The sequence below is a fragment of the Ursus americanus genome, chromosome 4, assembly GCF_024610735.1.
Source record: "Ursus americanus isolate L20-20 chromosome 4, mUrsAme1.1.p, whole genome shotgun sequence".
Lineage (NCBI taxonomy): Eukaryota > Metazoa > Chordata > Mammalia > Carnivora > Ursidae > Ursus > Ursus americanus.
The window spans coordinates 15049734-15067600 of record NC_142130.1 but is presented as its reverse complement, the minus strand read 5'-3'; the positions used below and the strand labels follow the sequence as shown (position 1 = coordinate 15067600).

At 38.2% G+C, this 17867-nt stretch overlaps 1 protein-coding gene across 11 annotated transcripts in view; it reads left to right on the top strand.

Moving 5' to 3' along the window:
• TBL1XR1 (TBL1X/Y related 1) overlaps positions 1 to 8494 on the top strand; it is a 167620-nt gene extending 159126 nt beyond the window's left edge. For all 11 annotated transcript variants that reach the window (XM_045788684.2, XM_087861413.1, XM_087861410.1 and 8 more), the window contains 2 exons: positions 2695 to 2796; positions 3666 to 8494. In XM_045788684.2, coding sequence (XP_045644640.1) covers positions 2695 to 2796; positions 3666 to 3692 — 129 coding nt within the window. In that variant the 3' untranslated portion in view covers positions 3693 to 8494. The remainder of the gene's footprint in view (positions 1 to 2694; positions 2797 to 3665) is intronic.
• Positions 8495 to 17867: the final 9373 nt, after the last annotated feature.

Genomic DNA, 17867 nt, shown 5'->3' with positions numbered 1-17867 from the left:
TTACTGTGAGCTCTTTCTCTTTGTATACCTGGTCATCGTAATTGGTCAGACTCTTGCATAAATCCTCATTCTCAAGTATCATTTTTAATCAAGTTAGGCATTCAGATGTTCCCCTGTAAACGTTAAAGAGGTGTACACTGGGAAGTCTTGGAGCTCCCATTTTTTCTTGATTCCCTATGAGTAACTATTTTTATTAGTTTCTCTTTCATTCTTCCTGACATTTTTTGTGTATGAAAGTATTAAGATTCTTTCATTTTTATACTCTCACTGTTTTTTTTTTTTAATTTATATTTTTAACCCCCTTAGAATTGGTTTTTATATGTATGATCTGAGGTAGAGATCTAATTTTATATTTCTAATGGATAGCCAGTTGTCTCAACACTTATTTACCCCTTTGCTGTCTCATAGTGCCACTTCTTTCATATATCACGTTCTTATTGTGGTTTATTCATTAGATTCACTTGTCCTGCATTGATAGACATTGTATATACCTGCACCATTAGCATAGTTTTAATAACTAACTTTATGGATCCCCTGATTAAGTCTTTCTTCTCCCTTCATTAAAGTTTTATAATTTCTTTATGAAGGTCTTTTTTCTTGATTTATTCTGAAGTGCCTAATGGATATTATTGCTAACCATGAATGACGTCTTTTTAAAAATATATTCCTTTTACTTACTGGTTGTTGCTTGTGGTTGGAACATCGCGAATTCTGGCACATTGAGACTGAATCCATCCACCTCTCTGAGCTCTCGTATTAGTTTTAATAGTTTAGGTTTCCCCTTGACTTTCCTTTAATCTTTTTGTTTTGTGATTGAATAGCAGAGACTTTCTAAGTACAATCTATAGATCGTACTGTGTTGTATACAATCTGCGTGTTGTATACATTTTCAGTCACTTATTTGCTCCATTGTGAAAAAAATGAATTCAAATGAAATTTGGGTATAGAAGTGTAGGATTCTAATGGAGGATACTGGTAGGCTCTTAGGGGCATTTGAACAACTATCCATACTATTTAGATGTATCACTATTGTGTATCAGAAAATATCATTTTACTTTTTTAAGTTTGAAAATAGTAAAATGCATCTAGTGAGCTGTTGGTGCGGTCATTGTCTCTTTGTCATATATAAATCCCGTTTTTTCTTTCGTCACTTGGATTATCGTCCATATGATACGTTACCTAAGCATTTCAAGGTCAGTTGTTGAAGTCTGGTCTGAACACACATACACAGATTTGAGCAGTGCTGTTAATCCATTGGCCTTTGTTAATGTTAGGGCTCTAGCTTGTAGACCATGCTGTTTGGGTTCAGTTATAGCCTGATTTGAGCTTAGAAATTGGTAAGTGCTTTGGAAAGAAAGTTGGATTTTTTTAAACCCCAAAGCTTTCTGTCCTGTAGATTTTACTTCCTGTGCATCAACAGACTTTAGATTTTGTTGGTGCCACTCCTTTCTCTTAATTAACCATGGAAATATACTCGAGACCTACTATACTCACACTTCCATGAATCTTTTATATTGTAAGAAACTTGAGGTAGAGGGAAGAAAACAGTCGAACCTGTCTGATGCGGTCAGCTGTAGCAGTGCACCTGTGGTTTCTGCAATATTAGCAGGATGACTTTGAAGAGGAAAGCAAGGGAAAAGACACTTCTGGCTTAGTAATTAAATTAGGATTGGCTGTCTGAGGAGGTATTTACAAGGTACATGTCTTACTGCCATGTTGTTTTTAGGTAGACCTGCTACGTCTAGTTTGACCTTTTTAGGTTATCGTAAAGCTGAGAGATACTTCTCTGCTTTTTCAGGGCAGAACACCAGAAGCATATTTTTCATTGTTTTCCAATTCCTCACAGCAGAGCCTCTGATCTTTGCCCTGTTTAATGACTGGTTTCCTAGGAGAATATGTTTTTTTTACTGAGTTTTAATTGTTCAGTGGGTAACTGAATAATTTTGGTTTCCTTTTTTTTTTTTTTTTTTAATAAATCTCTTTTAGCTTAGGGGCTTCTCAGTAAATATAGAGTAACTCACAGACTTATATTGGAATTGGAATTGTCTTTACTAGTTTATTGTGCTTTCTCTTTAGGATGTTTTTTTGTTTTTTTTTTTTTTTTTAAGATTTTATTTATTTATCCGACAGAGATAGAGACAGCCAGTGAGAGAGGGAACACAAGCAGGGGGAGTGGGAGAGGAAGAAGCAGGCTCCTAGCGGAAGAGCCTGATGTGGGGCTCGATCCCATAACGCCGGGATCACGCCCTGAGCCGAAGGCAGACGCTTGACGACTGCGCCACCCAGGCGCCCCTAGGATGTTTAATCAAAGAAATTCTGACTTCATTTTATCTCTCTAAATGTTAGCCAGACTCATGCACCCTTCAACAGCAACAACAACAGTTTACTTCAGGTCATACATTGAATGTTTACTCCACTGTTGACTGTATCAACGAGGCCACATGGTTGTCAGTACTGGAGAAACAGAGAGTGTGTGTGAGAGAGAGAGAGAGATCTATTGAGTGCAGGCAAGTGTTATTTTATAGGACGATCATCACATTTCTGGTGTTTCGAAACTTCTAATTTATTTTGGAGTCAAAGCTAAATTCCATCTCTGATTGCTAGAAATAATGCCATATAATATTTTACCTCAATATTTGGAATTATAATAATATATGTTCTCATTTTTAAGAATATGTTTTTTCATTTTTTTAGACAGGTGCTCTAGTTCACAGCTATAGGGGAACAGGTGGAATTTTTGAAGTTTGCTGGAATGCAGCAGGAGACAAAGTTGGAGCCAGTGCATCAGATGGTTCAGTAAGTATCCTGAAGTGTTTCCAAGGGGGTGGGTGGTGTGTAAGCGTAGTAAATAAATGTGGCTTATTGTGGTTGTGACTACAGAAGTCTTTTCAAAATGAGTTTTATGGCATTGATCTTTTTTACTGGAGTTTGTATATTTTTCTTGTTTATTTCATTCAAATAATAAAAACAAAATATAGGCTGTGTTTGCCAAAAGAGTATCTTCATAACCAAGAAATGGATAGTTATTTTTAATGTAAACCTTCATTAGTGAAATCGAGCATAGAAGAATACCACTCTGAGAGAGATTTGAATTTTTAATTCCTTTTTCTACCTTGTCTTCCCTGCAGAAGAGTGTTGGTGGCCCAGGGAAGGGGGGGGGAGTAGAGGCAGTTGAGTCCTGCATTGAGGAATGAGTGATACTGAGAGACTTTCAGGATGAGATTGGCCAACTCTTTATAGCCAAAACTAGTTTTGGCTTCCAAAGCTCTGAAGGCAAAGGGAAAATGGAGGGGGTATTACCCATTAGCTGCTTTCTGAAGCTGTAGCTTAATATAATCTGAGTTCTCTTTCATTTAGGCCCAGAAGATAGGAAATGGTCTATCTTGAGCATATTTTTTCTGTTTTTTAATTAACGGAGAGTAGATCTTCAAAATTTTAGCCGTGGTTCTTTCTTTGTAGTGTTAGCCCATGGTGATTTCCTCCATCTCTTAGATGATTTGTCTGATTTCTGTTGGTTAAGTGCCCAGCGCTATGATTACTGCTGCTTTACCAGTTTCGTGAACTCGGAAGTAAAAATAGATTTCAAACTGTACTATAGAAACGTTAAACTAAAAATGTACAATGAAATTCTTAACACACTGGTTGATTATTTTAATTTCTTACAGGTTTGTGTATTAGACCTTCGGAAATAGCGCTACTAGTTGGAAGCCATGGACCGACTATGAATGTGTACATAGCCAAAATGACTGTCCCTGACCCATGTACTGCTATAGTCCCACTTGAACCATGGCCAGTCCACTACAGCCAAATCTAAAAGAAATATATACATACAGTGTATATAAACAAAATTGCACCCTGAAGATGACAGAATTTTGTCACAGCTTGTGAATTCTGTTCACCAAGTGCTGGAATCTAATCTGCTGTGCCCCTAAAATAGCATTTAGAAGTTTGGGATATGAAAAACAGAAGAGAGAAAGAAATATGCGTTATAAAAGCAGCCCATATGTGTACCAGTTTTTGGATACTAATGACAGCCTTGTTTTTCCCCTTTGAATCAGAAGACACCATGGATTATATTCTTTTTTCCCTTCAGTAGTTGAGCAGTTTGTATGTACAGAGAAAATGGACTTACAAAAACTTGCAGCAGTAGTTTGTTCTCGCTTTTAAACTTTGTTTTCGGTTTAGTTTATGGATGCATGAAGTAAGGGAGTGAATCAGTTTCTTGTTTATATTTTTTTCACCTTTTAAACAAAAAATTCTTAAAAATATTTTAATGCATTCTTTTGAAGAGATAGATGTTTGGTACATTTTATGGCTCCCAGAGCATATATTCAATTGGTGCATGTTGTGGAAGGGGGAATTGGAAATTGAATGAAAACATATGACTTTTGGTCATGTCAATCTGTAAGACACATCAGTAAAAGGATATTATGCTCTGTTTTTTTGTTTTGTTTTGTTTGTTTTGTTTTTTTGTTTTTGGGGGTTTTTTTTTGTTCTTTTTTGGTGATGTGGCTTAAATGCAATAGTTTCTTTTTTGGGACATATTTCTGCCAATTAAAGACTAGAAGGGCACAATTTTTTTTTTTTAAATACCATAGAGAAGATGCATAAAAAAAAAAATCTTCTGATGTTTTGTAGCCATAACTAAATTATGGTTAAAATGTGCACTATTGTGAAAAGGAGCAAAGTAGGTTTGGGGTTTTTTTTTTGTTGTTTGTTTATTTGTTTGTTTTGCTTTGTTTTTTAAGAGATTAAAATGTTTCTGGATAAGGATTAGCTTCTCAAAGTGTCCATCATTCTGTGTAGAAGCTTAAATATGTAATGTAACCAAACTCCAGTATTAAAAATCTCTCATGTTGTTTTTCTTTATACAAAGCAAGATAACGGCATATAACACTGCCATTACACGGCAAAATGTTTGCTACCTTAGTTTAAAAACAATCTTTAAAACAAAAGACTTGCTTCAAGATGTTTTTAAATAGCAGTGATTCAGAATTTAAAAAAGAAAGTGTAATTGCACTAACCTCCCTGCTGCTCTGATTCTGCATTCGTGGTACTCGTGACTACATTTTTTTCAAATATGGATAGATTTAAGCTGCTATTTTTTTTTCTCCGTAATCACTACTATATCATGTCTTTTACTCTGCTTATAATATCAAGTATTTTCTGAAAGATAATAGGTTTCAGAGCAAACCTCTTGTGTTCATGCAACTAAAAATTAAAATACACAGAATTTGCAAATGATAGCATGGGGCTGTGTTTATATGTGTGACTAACAGGGTTTGTCATGATTAATGTAAGTATCCACAAGTGTCAGTTTTGAAGAGAATAGTTGTCAAATTTATATTGCAAAGATTTTAATTAAGGAATTGCTTATTATTAAGCTTAACAAATTTATAACACTATTTCCGTCACTAATTATTTTGAGGCCTTTACTACTAAAATTTTAACCTATGTTTTAAGTGGAAGTAGAAACCGATTTAACCCAAGTAACGCAGCTTTGATTTTCAGCAGTTGTTGTTTTGCTATTTTTACAAAACAGCATTGATTGAAGCAAGTCTTGGTTTTACTAAGGTAGGATAGCATTTGCTATTGGTAAAGAGAATAAATACACTTAATTTCACAATACATTGTTATATGTACCCCAGTTATCGTTAGTGGGGACTATGATACTGTAATAATATTTTTAAAAATTTACATCCAGAGAGGCAGTCACTCATGATGGTTTTGTGCCAGCTGTTTTTAGGGTTTTGGATCACATTATAGATATTTAGAACTATTACCCTGTGACTTATGTAGGAAACCTAATATGCTGAGTATCTGGCACTTGAAATCCTGCTTTTATTGCTAGAGGTCCACATCTGTGGTTGACCTCTGTTGTTGTTTAAAAAAAAAATAAATAAAAATTTAAAAATCTGTGCAATAATTTTTAAATGTGCTCCCAGGAATAGACACAAATGTTTTGAGTAGATTTAAGCTGCATTTTCCTTTAGTGATGCATCTGTCAATTGCACTGAATTTAAATCTGAAAGTCAGAGGTGATTATTGATAGTACTTTTGTATTTTGATACGGACAATTTATTCATTTGCATACAGTTATTGACTTTTCCCCCCCAGCTGATTAAAAGATAGTCAAGACGTTCTGCAGGATAGCTGCCCAAGTAGACAGCTGCATTTTGACGGTATTGTCACCTTTTCTTTCTTTCTTTTTTTAATCGTTAGCTATTTTACTTAAGCATAATAGCCACAATAGGACATATAAAAGATGGTAAATACAGAGCTTTATCCTGAAGTCTTGGGTCTTTTCAGGGGGGCCCTTGGGGAAAGGCGTCCGTTCTGTAGGCTTGGGTCCTTTATGAGCGTCCAGTTGATTTTGCTGCTGTTCCCGACAGCGTCATTGCTGCTGCTGTGCCACGGTGCTGCTCCGACAGACAGGAGTGAGATCGCCCCCAACCTGAGCAGTAACTCGATTGTAGGAGACCAAGTTTCACGGCCTGCACAATTCTGTATTTGAGGTTCTTGGCTCGTTTTTCCTTCCTTTTTTTTCTGAGAACTTATTCCTGAAGATCAACGGATTCCAGTAGATTTTCTGTCGTTTTCGTTGTATATCGTTGTATAAGCTACTGTAACAAACTTAATAAGGAAAAACAGAAAGGAAAACTTGAATGACTAGAGTACTCTTTGATTAAAGTAAAGAAAGAGCAGCTGTCACTCTTAAACTTCATAAAGGAATATCTTTCTTTCCCTCCTCCGTGTAGGAAGTCCCATACGGTCTTCTGTTTGTTCCAGTCCCCATTTCTGTCCTTGATCAGGTACCATCATTGACTTTCGAATGACTTTCAGAAGTGGTAACTTTTAATTTCCTACTAGATTTTAGAGTATATTGAATTCTGTTTTAACTAATAATTCTCTAGGTAAGTATGTTTTAGGATTAAACACCTTTTACAGATACTGAAAGTGCCTCCTTTTGTGGTGTAAAAAACAAATTATGGTGCAAAAAGTAATTATTAGATTGAAATACATGAAGGTTTTTTGCTTTTTGACATATAAAAATGTCAAGAGAAAGGCCAAAGATTTGTACTTTTTCACTTATAAAGCACTCCTTTTTTCCTTAGACTTCTTTCTGTCAAATTAGATTTAATGAGAGAGTACTATTTTTAAGGAGCTATCTGTTTATGTAGAATGATTTTGTTAAGAGTAATGTAAACTATTATTGCATAGAGGCCCGAAGAGGAGTATGCATTTTTGCTATTTAAAGGAATCACAAATGACTGTCCTTATGTGAGCAAAAATGTTAAATTTTAACTAGGTAAGCAGAAAAATAATCTCAAATGCAGTGCTGTTTACTCTTTTCAAAACCGTTTTCATCTTCTTAAGCACATTGTACATTTCTATGGAACCTGCATTTATTCTCACATGCTAAGGGTGGTACTGGCATTTGGTGAATTACTGTTGACTGTTTCCACAGAAATTCTATTTCAGTGGACCAACATTGTGGCATGGCAGCAAATGCCAACATTTTGGGGAATAGCAGCAAATCTACAAGAGACCCTGGTTGGTTTTCTGTTTGTTTGTTTTTGTTTGTTTTTCCTTCTGAATCAGCAGGGATGGAAGGAGGGTAGGGAGGTCATGAATTACTCCTTCCGGTAGTAGCTCTGAAGTGTCACATTCAATATCAATTTTTTTAACATGATTCTAGTTAAATGTAGAAGAGAGAGAAAAAAGAGAAAGTGTTCACTTTTTTAATACACTGATTTAGAAATTTGATGTCTTATATCAGTAGTTCTCAAGTATTAATAGCATTCTTTATTTCTGCCTTTACGTTGACAGTGTTGAAGCAGGGTGAATAACTAGGGCATCTTTTTTTTTTTTTTTCCTAGTAAGCTGTTTTACGATGTTTTCTTTGGAGTTTCTGCATAAGTTCAAGAAAACATTCTGCATGTTGTATCTAAGTCCGATGTACTTATCCATCTCATTAAAAGCAAACACAGACTGCGTTTTGTGGCTCTGTGACCCCTAAATACAGAAGCAATTTCCTTCTTTCCTGACTTTGACATTGTAGCTATGATGTTCTCATTTTGATTTTGGCAAATCCTTTGGGTCTAATTCTGTGAGCCTACCTATAGCACTGGATTAAAATGTCTGCATCATTTCTTTAGTTATCCAGTTAACTTTAAAACTGTTGTAAAAGTGTAAACCAGCCCATGACAGTTTTTGTACGCGTTAAAGAACGTTCTTGTTCAGTTTTCATGATTCTTGTGTAAGGAAGACTGATCCAGATGTTCTCTGCTGTCCTGGACCATGATAATTACACTCACGATGTACTTTGGTTCCACATCACAATGATTTGTCCCCAATGACCCTTTTATCCTTTCTAGGCACATTTTTGTTGTTGTTGTTGTTGTTGCGGTTTCCCTTTGCATTGTATTGCTTTGACAACTGTAATTTGAATCAGATCTGAAAGAGGTCCAGAATAAAATATATTTTGATATTATGTTGGCTGTGTACATATATGAAACCTTTGATATCTATGTAGTTTGTACAGACTATTTACTAGTCAAGTAAAGAGAGAGGGATGCTATTTCTTGTTTACAATTTCTTGTTTACATTTTAATTGCATTTACTCCTCCAATGTTCTATTGTAGAATAAACTTTTTTTGCTCTGAGTTAGCCTTCATGACATATAACATGTCTATTCTCTCCCACACTGCTGTTTAATCAGTTATGACAACTGCCATCGGAACCCAAACCACTGTTTTCCCTAAATGTGTTGTTTTCTAAGATAGATACTTTAAGCCCAGAGATGAAATTACGAATTTTACTATTTTATTACTTCTCACAGGAGATGAGATTTTTTAAATGAAGGGATTATTTACTATTTTTATTAAAGACTAACAGAGCATTTAATCAGCTAAGAAGTAACAATCGCTTTTTTGAATTATTTTGGAAAATAATGCTGTATTTAAAGGACATCGTTTCACATAAACTAAAAGAGACCTCAGATTCATTTGCTTAGTGCGCAAGTTGAGCCCAAACCGCGTGGATGTATGTTGCTGAAGCTTTTAGGGCAGGATTCGCAGCTTCCTTAGTGGCATTTTTTTCTTCATATAAACCTATTCTAATTTAGTAATTTTCTTCCTTAGCTCGTTGCTTATGTTGCTAACAAACCTTACAATCTTTGAAGAATGATACCAGGCACCTTCCGGTTTTAATTAATTCCAGCTCTTAAGAGTTACTTAGAGACTTTTTAAAAGAATCATTGAGCACATTTTTTGTTTTCTTGTTTTGTTTTGTTTTTTTAAGGAAAAAAGAAAGCTTACATTGTTCAGGTCTTCTGCCTCTCCCTTTCATTTCCGTAAGCAGAAACTAACACGGGCATAGGCTTGTCATGTTTTATTGAATTATAAGTTTTTACAGTTGCTAGAACTGTCTGACAGTCTTTCAGAGGGTTAACTTTTATTGCATGGCATCGATTAATAATCTGCGTTTTGCACTTTCAGAAAGTGTTGGACTACTAAGGATTATCATCCATCTACACTTCAGGTGAAACCAAGTCAGTTTCAGTAGTCATGGAAGGGGTTATTTTTAATTTCATAGTTCTTATGCTTTGCAATAGATCAAATTTCTCACCTATTATACATAGTAGCAGATGAAAGTTTACTGTTTCCCCAATATATTCATTTGCAAAATGCAGTGGAGGAAAAGACACTATGGACAGTAGATTTATGGTGCTTTTCTCTGCTGTACCAAAGCTCTCTGTCAACAATGGAATGTTAACCCTATGCTACTTTCTCTGCATGTTTCTTCTTAAATGTCATATCTCAATGCTTATTTGTCCTAACTTGTAATATTTTTGTATTAAATTTTTTAGGAGTTCCTTGTAATTTCTTTATAATTTAAAATACATTAAACACAAAGTGTTTAGTAAAGTACAGAAGACAATTATTAATGTTTCTTGGTGGTTGGGTTCGTATGATCACTTATGCAAACAATTCACATTTTAAGAACTAGGACCAGTGGGATGGAATCTATGCAAAAAAAGATAATACAATTCTTGTTTTGTTTTGTTTTTTCGAGTTAGTATGTTCTACTAACCCAGTGTCAGAGTGGGCTGCTTGAAGAGCTGCCGCATCACCAGAAATATCAGAAGCATAGTTTGGAGGGCCTCTGGGCCGGACTACTAGAGAGGAGTTCAAGCACTGCGGGGATACCTCCGGTAGTCAGACTCTTGCATTAAAAATCCAGTCACACTGAACTCAGTCTGAGACATTTGAAAACATCAGCTGTCAGAATCTCGTACATTCAAATTAAAGGATTTTGAAAAATCAACACATTGTCAGGTCCTCTTCTACATAAGCTCTTATCGACTCGATTTACATACACTACTTGACCAGGTTGATGATCTGATTTTCCAGCTTGGGTACCTGCAGAGCAGTGTACCTCACTAGAGGATTAGGGAGTAGCACATCTAGCGTGGGTATCATCATAAAGGCCTGGAGTCATCAAATAATTCAAGTGAAGCTTAATAGCACATAAAAAGGTAGCTCTGTAGTATGTTTTAAAATATTTCCATTTAAGTGGTTGAAATATTTTAGTGTATGGAAATAAACGGAGATATGAAGTTGTGCACATGTGGTGTTGAAGGAAACGATGTCTTAGGATAAATCCAGACCAAATTAGAGGTAAGTAAACTTTTTAACAATGTAGCCAGGAGTCCATTAAAACCCTATTTAGCCCTACCCTGAACCTAAGATAGCATAGGGATGTGTGCATATTTTGTGCTTGTTTGTGTGCCATAGATGATGGGGGTGGGGGCTGAGGAAAGAAGGGGTTATGTCACTGGCATACTGTATGCTTATTATAAAACACATGCTTGTAAGGAAATTGAAAAATAATAAATTCCCATTTCCATGCTCCCAGCTAGTTCCTCAGTTGGAAACCACTGTTAATATTTTGTCCTTGCAAAATTTTTAATAAAAAAAAAAGGAAAACATAAATGCAATTCTAGTTTTCACTGATTTCAAAAACTTTTTCACTGAAATCTTCTGAAACTTTTGTCTCGCCAAAGCAGGTCCTTCCCCATGCTACAGATGCAGACGCTGCAGAGGTTCTGTGAGCATGAGTTCCTCCTGTCGGCCTCGGCTGAATCCCAACTCCGCTGTGTAACTGACCCAAGGAGCTATTTTCCTCATTTTCCCATCTGTAAAAAGTGACAGCACCTAGCTTATAGATTGGTTATAAAGATGACAATTGTTACCATACCTAAGGCCTTAGAGAGCAGTGCCTGGTTGCATCGAGTGCGCTGTGTGCTGCCATTAGTTTCATTTGTAATGGTTGCATTATCTTATACGCCATAATTCAGCCCCTAGAATGCAGTTTACTTCTTCAGTGCTTCCTTTTATAAACAGCAGTGCAGTAAACAGACAACTGTGTATCTGTAAGACAGATCCAACAGTTGATTCGAATGGACACCATGGGTTAAGAGGCACTTACAAAGACTGTAAAATTCACCATCCACCCATTTTCTGCATTAACCTAGTCTTATTTCAAAAGGAGTCACTTGAGAATTGGTACAAGGGAGATTTCTTGGGAAAAGTCGTTTGACTACTCAGTGTGCATACAGGAACAAGAGAATAATTTAGACCAATAAACAACAGGTGACAGGAGTTAGCAGAATACTAATTTTTTAAGCCCATCCTACTAGTCATTAAATATTAGAGGTATGACTAAGATTTTGTTAAATATGGAATGTTTCTGCTATGGAGCAAAATATATAAATTCAATTATAAATTTCATGGAACTACCAGAGTATTTAATGGCATTAATAATATTGCTGGGAGCTAAATTCCTAGTCCATGTGCTAAAACAGACATTCATTTTTTCTAGGACTTCCTAAAATGCCATTTTTATACATTTTACCTCTTGGGTCCTTTTTTATTTTCTTAAGCATATATATATGCTTAAGAAAAAATATAAAAGTGAGAAGGGATAAAGTGCTTCATTTGTCTGCATTTCTTAACCGTGTGTGTGTGTGTGTGTGTGTGTGTGTGTGTGTGCGTGTGTGTGTTTAATTGAATATCTAGAGTTTGTCCCGGGAAGTGTGTTTACCACTGGATATACGATAGTGAGCAAGAGAAAAACAGGCTCTGCTCCTGTGAAGTATTAGGGAATTAGGTTGAAGAAGCACCTGAACTTGCTGCTATTCAAGGTAGTGTGTATTGGTTTTTTTTTTTTTTTTTTTTTTTTAGATTTTATTTATTTATTTGATGGAGTACAAGCAGGGGGACTGGCAGGCAGAGAGGGAGAGGGAGAAGCAGGCTTCCTGCTGAGCAAGGGGCCCACCGCGGGGCTGGTTCCCAGGACCCTGGGATCATGACCCCAGCCAAATGCAGATGTTTAACCAACTGAGCCACCCAGGTGCCCCTCGAGGTAGTGTGTTTTTAATGGCAGGGAGTACCTAATAATTTGGGCTGTTGACCCCTTAGACTAGGAGAGCTTCCCTGGCTGTTTGTCCCAGGACACCCAGTATGGCCCTCCTGTGATCCACTCTGCACCTGTAATTACTTCTTATATGTCACTCATGTGATGATTGCTGTTATAATTTTAAATAGTCTGTATTTTTACCTCCCCTTATTACTTTAAGCATTGTCTCTCCTTACCATGAAAGGCAGAGAAATGAAGCACTTTATCCCTCCTCACTGCAAGAGGTTTGTTAACGATTATCACTTGTTAATGATAGGCATGTTACTTCCGTTAACAACAGGAACCCATAAATGTTGGAAACTTGTGCCAGTCACTGTGTCTCTCAGACCTCACCCCTGCTAGGTTTCCAAAGGCATTTACACTAGAAACCGTATATGAATCAAAGTACCTCTTTGTTAATAGCCACACGAGCTACTCCTACCAACCAGTTAGCTCTCGAGAGAAGCTGGTTTGGAGTTTGTGGTTTAGGGTTTTGCTACTCAAAGTATAGCCCAGCAACCTCATCTGGAAACTTGTTAGAAGTCATTTCAGGTTTCACCCAAGGTCCTAATGAATTGGCAGCTGCAATTTAACAGGACCCCCAGGTAAACTATGCACATGAAATTTCGAGAAGTACTTTAGGGTCCAAGTCAAAAAGGAAGGTTTTGTACCACTTCTCCCTTCCCCACATCTCTCCTGATTTCCTTGAGTAACATATCTTGAGACCCCATAACATAGTTGCTGGTTGTGGTAAGGGTAGAGGAAAGGAGGAGGAGGAGGTCCCCAAAAGCTACTCCGACACGGCGTACTAATTAAGACAATAGTAAACTGCTAGGTTATGAAAGGGTTCGCGTAAAACAGTAATCCTGCCAATCTCACATCACATCTCAGGCTCTGACCAATCAAATTAGCTGGATGAGCAAGGCCAAGGTACCCACTCTCAGTGCCCTCATACTGAAGTGGGAATAACCACTACCTGCCCCAGGTCGTAAGAATTCAGGAGATGATGACTTGGTTTTAGTACCACGCCCAGCACATAGTAAGCAGGAGAAGAAGTATAACCATTTTTGTTTCCTGGTGTGATGCTGCTAGAGGACGCTAGGATGATGTGAGGAGCAGAAGGTCCCACCCCCTCGTGCTGAGATTTACAGTTTCCATTGTCTTCTGTAGCCTCAGCCGTTCATGCTGAGTTTTATGGTGCAGTAAGTTCAGGTCTCAGTTTGAGACCAGGGTTCTTCATTGCTGAGTTCTTTATTTGGATCTGCCCTTTACTTGGATAGATTTTATCTTCAACTACGGCTAGCGAGTTCTCTCTTGAACCCGCTCACGTGTTCGAGACTGGCGCTCTCTCTCACACAAAACGAATACAGGATGTATGGTTCTAGCATCACATTTTCTCCTATCTCTTGATCAGCATTAAAGCGTAAGTCCACACCTTACACTTTAGACGTACCGAATCAGAACACGTAAGGAGTGAGGGTCCGCAGTGCTCTCCGGAAGCTTCTGATTCCCACTAAAACTAGAGAACGACTGTGGTGGCATTCCACCACCTCCTAGCAATCCCCGCTGCTGTGCTGAAGGCCAAGGCCAACGTGGTTTTGCCTCCTTACAGGTAACGTTTTTATACCTGGATTTCCAAGGATTCTTTGCCCTTGAAACTCCATAACTTCTCACAATATGCCTCGGTATTAATCACTTCCGAATCTGCCCTAGAACTTGGCAAACCCTAGTAAACACAGTAGCCACACTCACATTTTCCTTTGCATCAAAACAAGCTTACTATAATTTTGAATATGTCTCTCATATTTTGTGGAGCCTTGCTGCAGGCGCAGCTGAAGTCTGTCAGTATGACTCTCCAGTGGCACCGATCGACACCGTGGTGTGACTTTTCTCCGCTAGTTCTTGGTAGGCCCAGGGAGCATGGATGTCTCAGGAGGTGGCCAGACTAACAGCATCAAGGAGCACTGAACAGTGCGCATTTGCCAGAGGCTTAGGACTGCCAAGTACTTACAGAACACGGGGCCCTCTAGTCGGGACATACCTGGGACAGGTGTGGGTAACACTTGTAAGGAAGTTCAGGTTCCCGGTATCTGAGAAGGTGTCCATGTGTCTGGAAGGAACCATCGTGGCCTACCTTAAAGGCTAGGGTAGCTGGAGTAAGTATGCCTGGCACGGAGGCTTGGGGGGAGAGATTAGCAGCTCTGCTACGATGAGAGGACCCGCCGAACAGGTCATAGAGTTAGGGTTGCTCCGAGTTGTCTACAAGAGGAGGCAGGCTGTGGAACCCAGGTGAAATGGCAGGACACAGCAGGTTCTGGTTAGCAGTTGTGACTTTAAGGGGCTGAGGAGGCCCTGTCTCCTGCATTCAGTCACATTCCTGTCTGGCCATACTTGAAACAAAGGCATGTACCTCCTGTAACTTTCCCTCTCCCCTCTCCCACATAACCACCTCTTCCTGGATTGCCTTCTCCCCTTCCTCATTTGTCTAATTCTTGTTTTTAGATTCCCTCAAGCCCAGTGCTTCCAGGAAGACCAGCCTCCCACCCACTCACTTCCTTCCCTCTCCCTCTGCCTCCACTCCCAGGGGCTCAGTTGCCCTTCCGCTTACTCAGGGTCCCCTCCACAGCTCTGCTTAGACAGTTGCTTCCTGGGTTGCTGCTTACACTGAGTTCCTGAAAGGCAAAGCCTGGCTACTGTACTTCTCTCTGCATACCCAGAGCCTAGAACAGTGCCTGGAAAATAGTAGCTTTTTGGTTAATTTGAGGTGTTAACAAGAATGGGAAGTCACTCCTGGTGAGTACATAGTGAAAAGCGAGAGATATACCCGAGTGAAAAAAGCACCACATCCTTCCTGCAAATTCATGACCTTCAACAAGTTACTTCACATCTGAACACCAATTGTGTTATCTGTAAGAAACATCCATGTAAGATGTCTTGTTTTCAAGCTGTTTCTAAGGATTAGTAGTCCCATAAATCTTGTAGCACAGTGACTGGCCTAAGTTAGGCTTCTGTACATGGCATGATTATTATTGTTACTATTTTTACTGTTACAAACATGCCAGAAAAAAACATTTGTCTGACAGGATAATTTGTTGAAAATAATCGGTTCTAATTAGATTTACAAAGCACAGCTATTACGGACATGAATGTGGAAGTGGTTTATTGAACAAACTTATTTACAATTGTATTTTTTAGGATGGAATATCTTAAAATATGCCACTGTTTTTTGCATGAAACCCCGTTGGATGATAATGGTGACGCGTGTGTCTGTGTGGTCAGATCCTTTGTGTTACTTTATCAGCATTTGTTTATGTCTTGTCCTTAGTCTCTACTACATTTTTCTTTTTTTGCATCGTCAAGAATTGGAAAATGCACTATAAAAGCAACTCTGTGCCAAACATCCATTTTTGTGATCTACTATTTATAGAAAAACATCAGAAAACGCATCAATATTAAGAAGTGAGTTTCTGAAGACAAACATTTCACATTTCACTTTCTTTTGGCTTCCATTTCAATTATCTCACTTAGACTTCAATTTTGAAACATTAATCAAGGTCAAAATAGCACTCTGCTTTTGAGTGTCTGGTCACATTTGTCTTCCAGGCATAGACCTTTTGTTCTGTGTAATTTTTTCCCCCTTGTGGTAGTAATACATGCTCATTTTAGAAAAAAATTTAAAGTAAAAAATGCTGCGGTGTGTGTAAATAAAGAGCATATCACAGGTGTAGATTTTATCTAGCTGTGAGCAGGATTCCGAAGTACTGCTAAGTGTAGTCCTTTAAGCCGCTCCAGTGAGCTCTAGGGCGTCCTGCCAACGACACGGGGCGTGTAGCATGAATCGGAAAGAGAAAACATACCAAGTCGCTGAGGTTTTGGAGTTGTGAGGGTAGCACACTCCCCTTCTTCCCCTTCCTCTGACTCACCTGGGCGTTCTCCCTTATAGCAGTCTCTGTTAATTACGCAATATTCTAGACACTTTAGCATCCATTTGGAGGCATAAACCAGTAGGGTTTCTTTTAAAGATAGGATTATGCTGCCGTTGTCTTTGTGTGATTTGATTTCATTTCAGTTAATATATTAAAACATCTTTTCATGCCATTCTTTTTAAAAACAGCTTTGTTGGGCTCTGACAAAGTACTTATTTAAATTATACAAGCATATGTGGTTTGACCTATGTACACACCTGTGAAACAATAACACTTACAAAACCAACCTACCTGTCACCGTCTCTTGCCCCTCAGAAGTCCCTTGCTCTTCCCACTCCCTGTCCTACCCCTACCATTCTTAGTCAATCCCTGATTTGCTTTCTGTCATGAGTCATTGGTTTACATTTTCTAGTATTTTATGAAAATGGAGTCATTATGTGCTCTCTTTAGGGGTGACGATAGCCTAGCTTCTTCCACTCAGCATAATTATTTTACATCCATGTTTCGTTCTTTTTTATTGCTAAGTAGTATTCTACTGTAGGGATAGACCATAAATTATTTAACCAATAACCTCTTGAACGTTTGGGTTGTTTCCACATTTTGACTCTGACTAATAATGTTGCTATGAAGATTCATGTACAAGACTTACTTGTGTATAAGACATGCCTTCATTTCCCTTGGGTAAATACCTAGGAATGCAGTGACTAGGACATACTGTTATGTGTATGTTCATTTTCCTAAGAAATTGCCAAACTGTTTTTTAAATTGGGTGTATTATTTACTGTTTTAACGTTTCAGCTGGCAGCGTGTTAGAGTTCTAGTTGCTCCACATCCTTGCCCACTCGGAATGGTCAGTCTTAAAAAAAAAAGAAATTGTCGGGGTGCCTGGGTGGCACAGCGGTTAAGCGTCTGCCTTCGGCTCAGGGCGTGATCCCGGCGTTATGGGATCGAGCCCCACGTCAGGCTCCTCCGCTATGAGCCTGCTTCTTCCTCTCCCACTCCCCCTGCTTGTGTCCCCTCTCTCGCTGGCTGTCTCTCTCTCTGTTGAATAAATAAATAAAATCTTAAAAAAAGAAATTGTCTTTTGAATAATTTTAAATTTACAGAAGAGTTACAAAGATAGTACAATAAATCAGCTTCCCCTGGGAGTAGTACATTTGCTACACTTATTAAAACTAAGAAATTAACATTGTCATGATACTTTGGACAAAACTAGAATCTATTCAGATTTCACCAGCTTTTCCACCAATGGCCTTTTTCTATTCCAGGATCCAGCCCAGCATACCATGTTGGATTCAGCCCCTGAACAGTCTCCTCCAATCTGTGCCACTGTCAATCTCCCTGTTTCCTGTCCTTGCCATTTATGCAGAACTCTAGGCAAATCCTTCCTAGAATGCCTCTCAAGCTGGGTTTGTTTGATGTTTTCTCATGGTCAGAGTGGCATTACAGATTTTGGGGAAGAATACAGCAAAGTTTAAA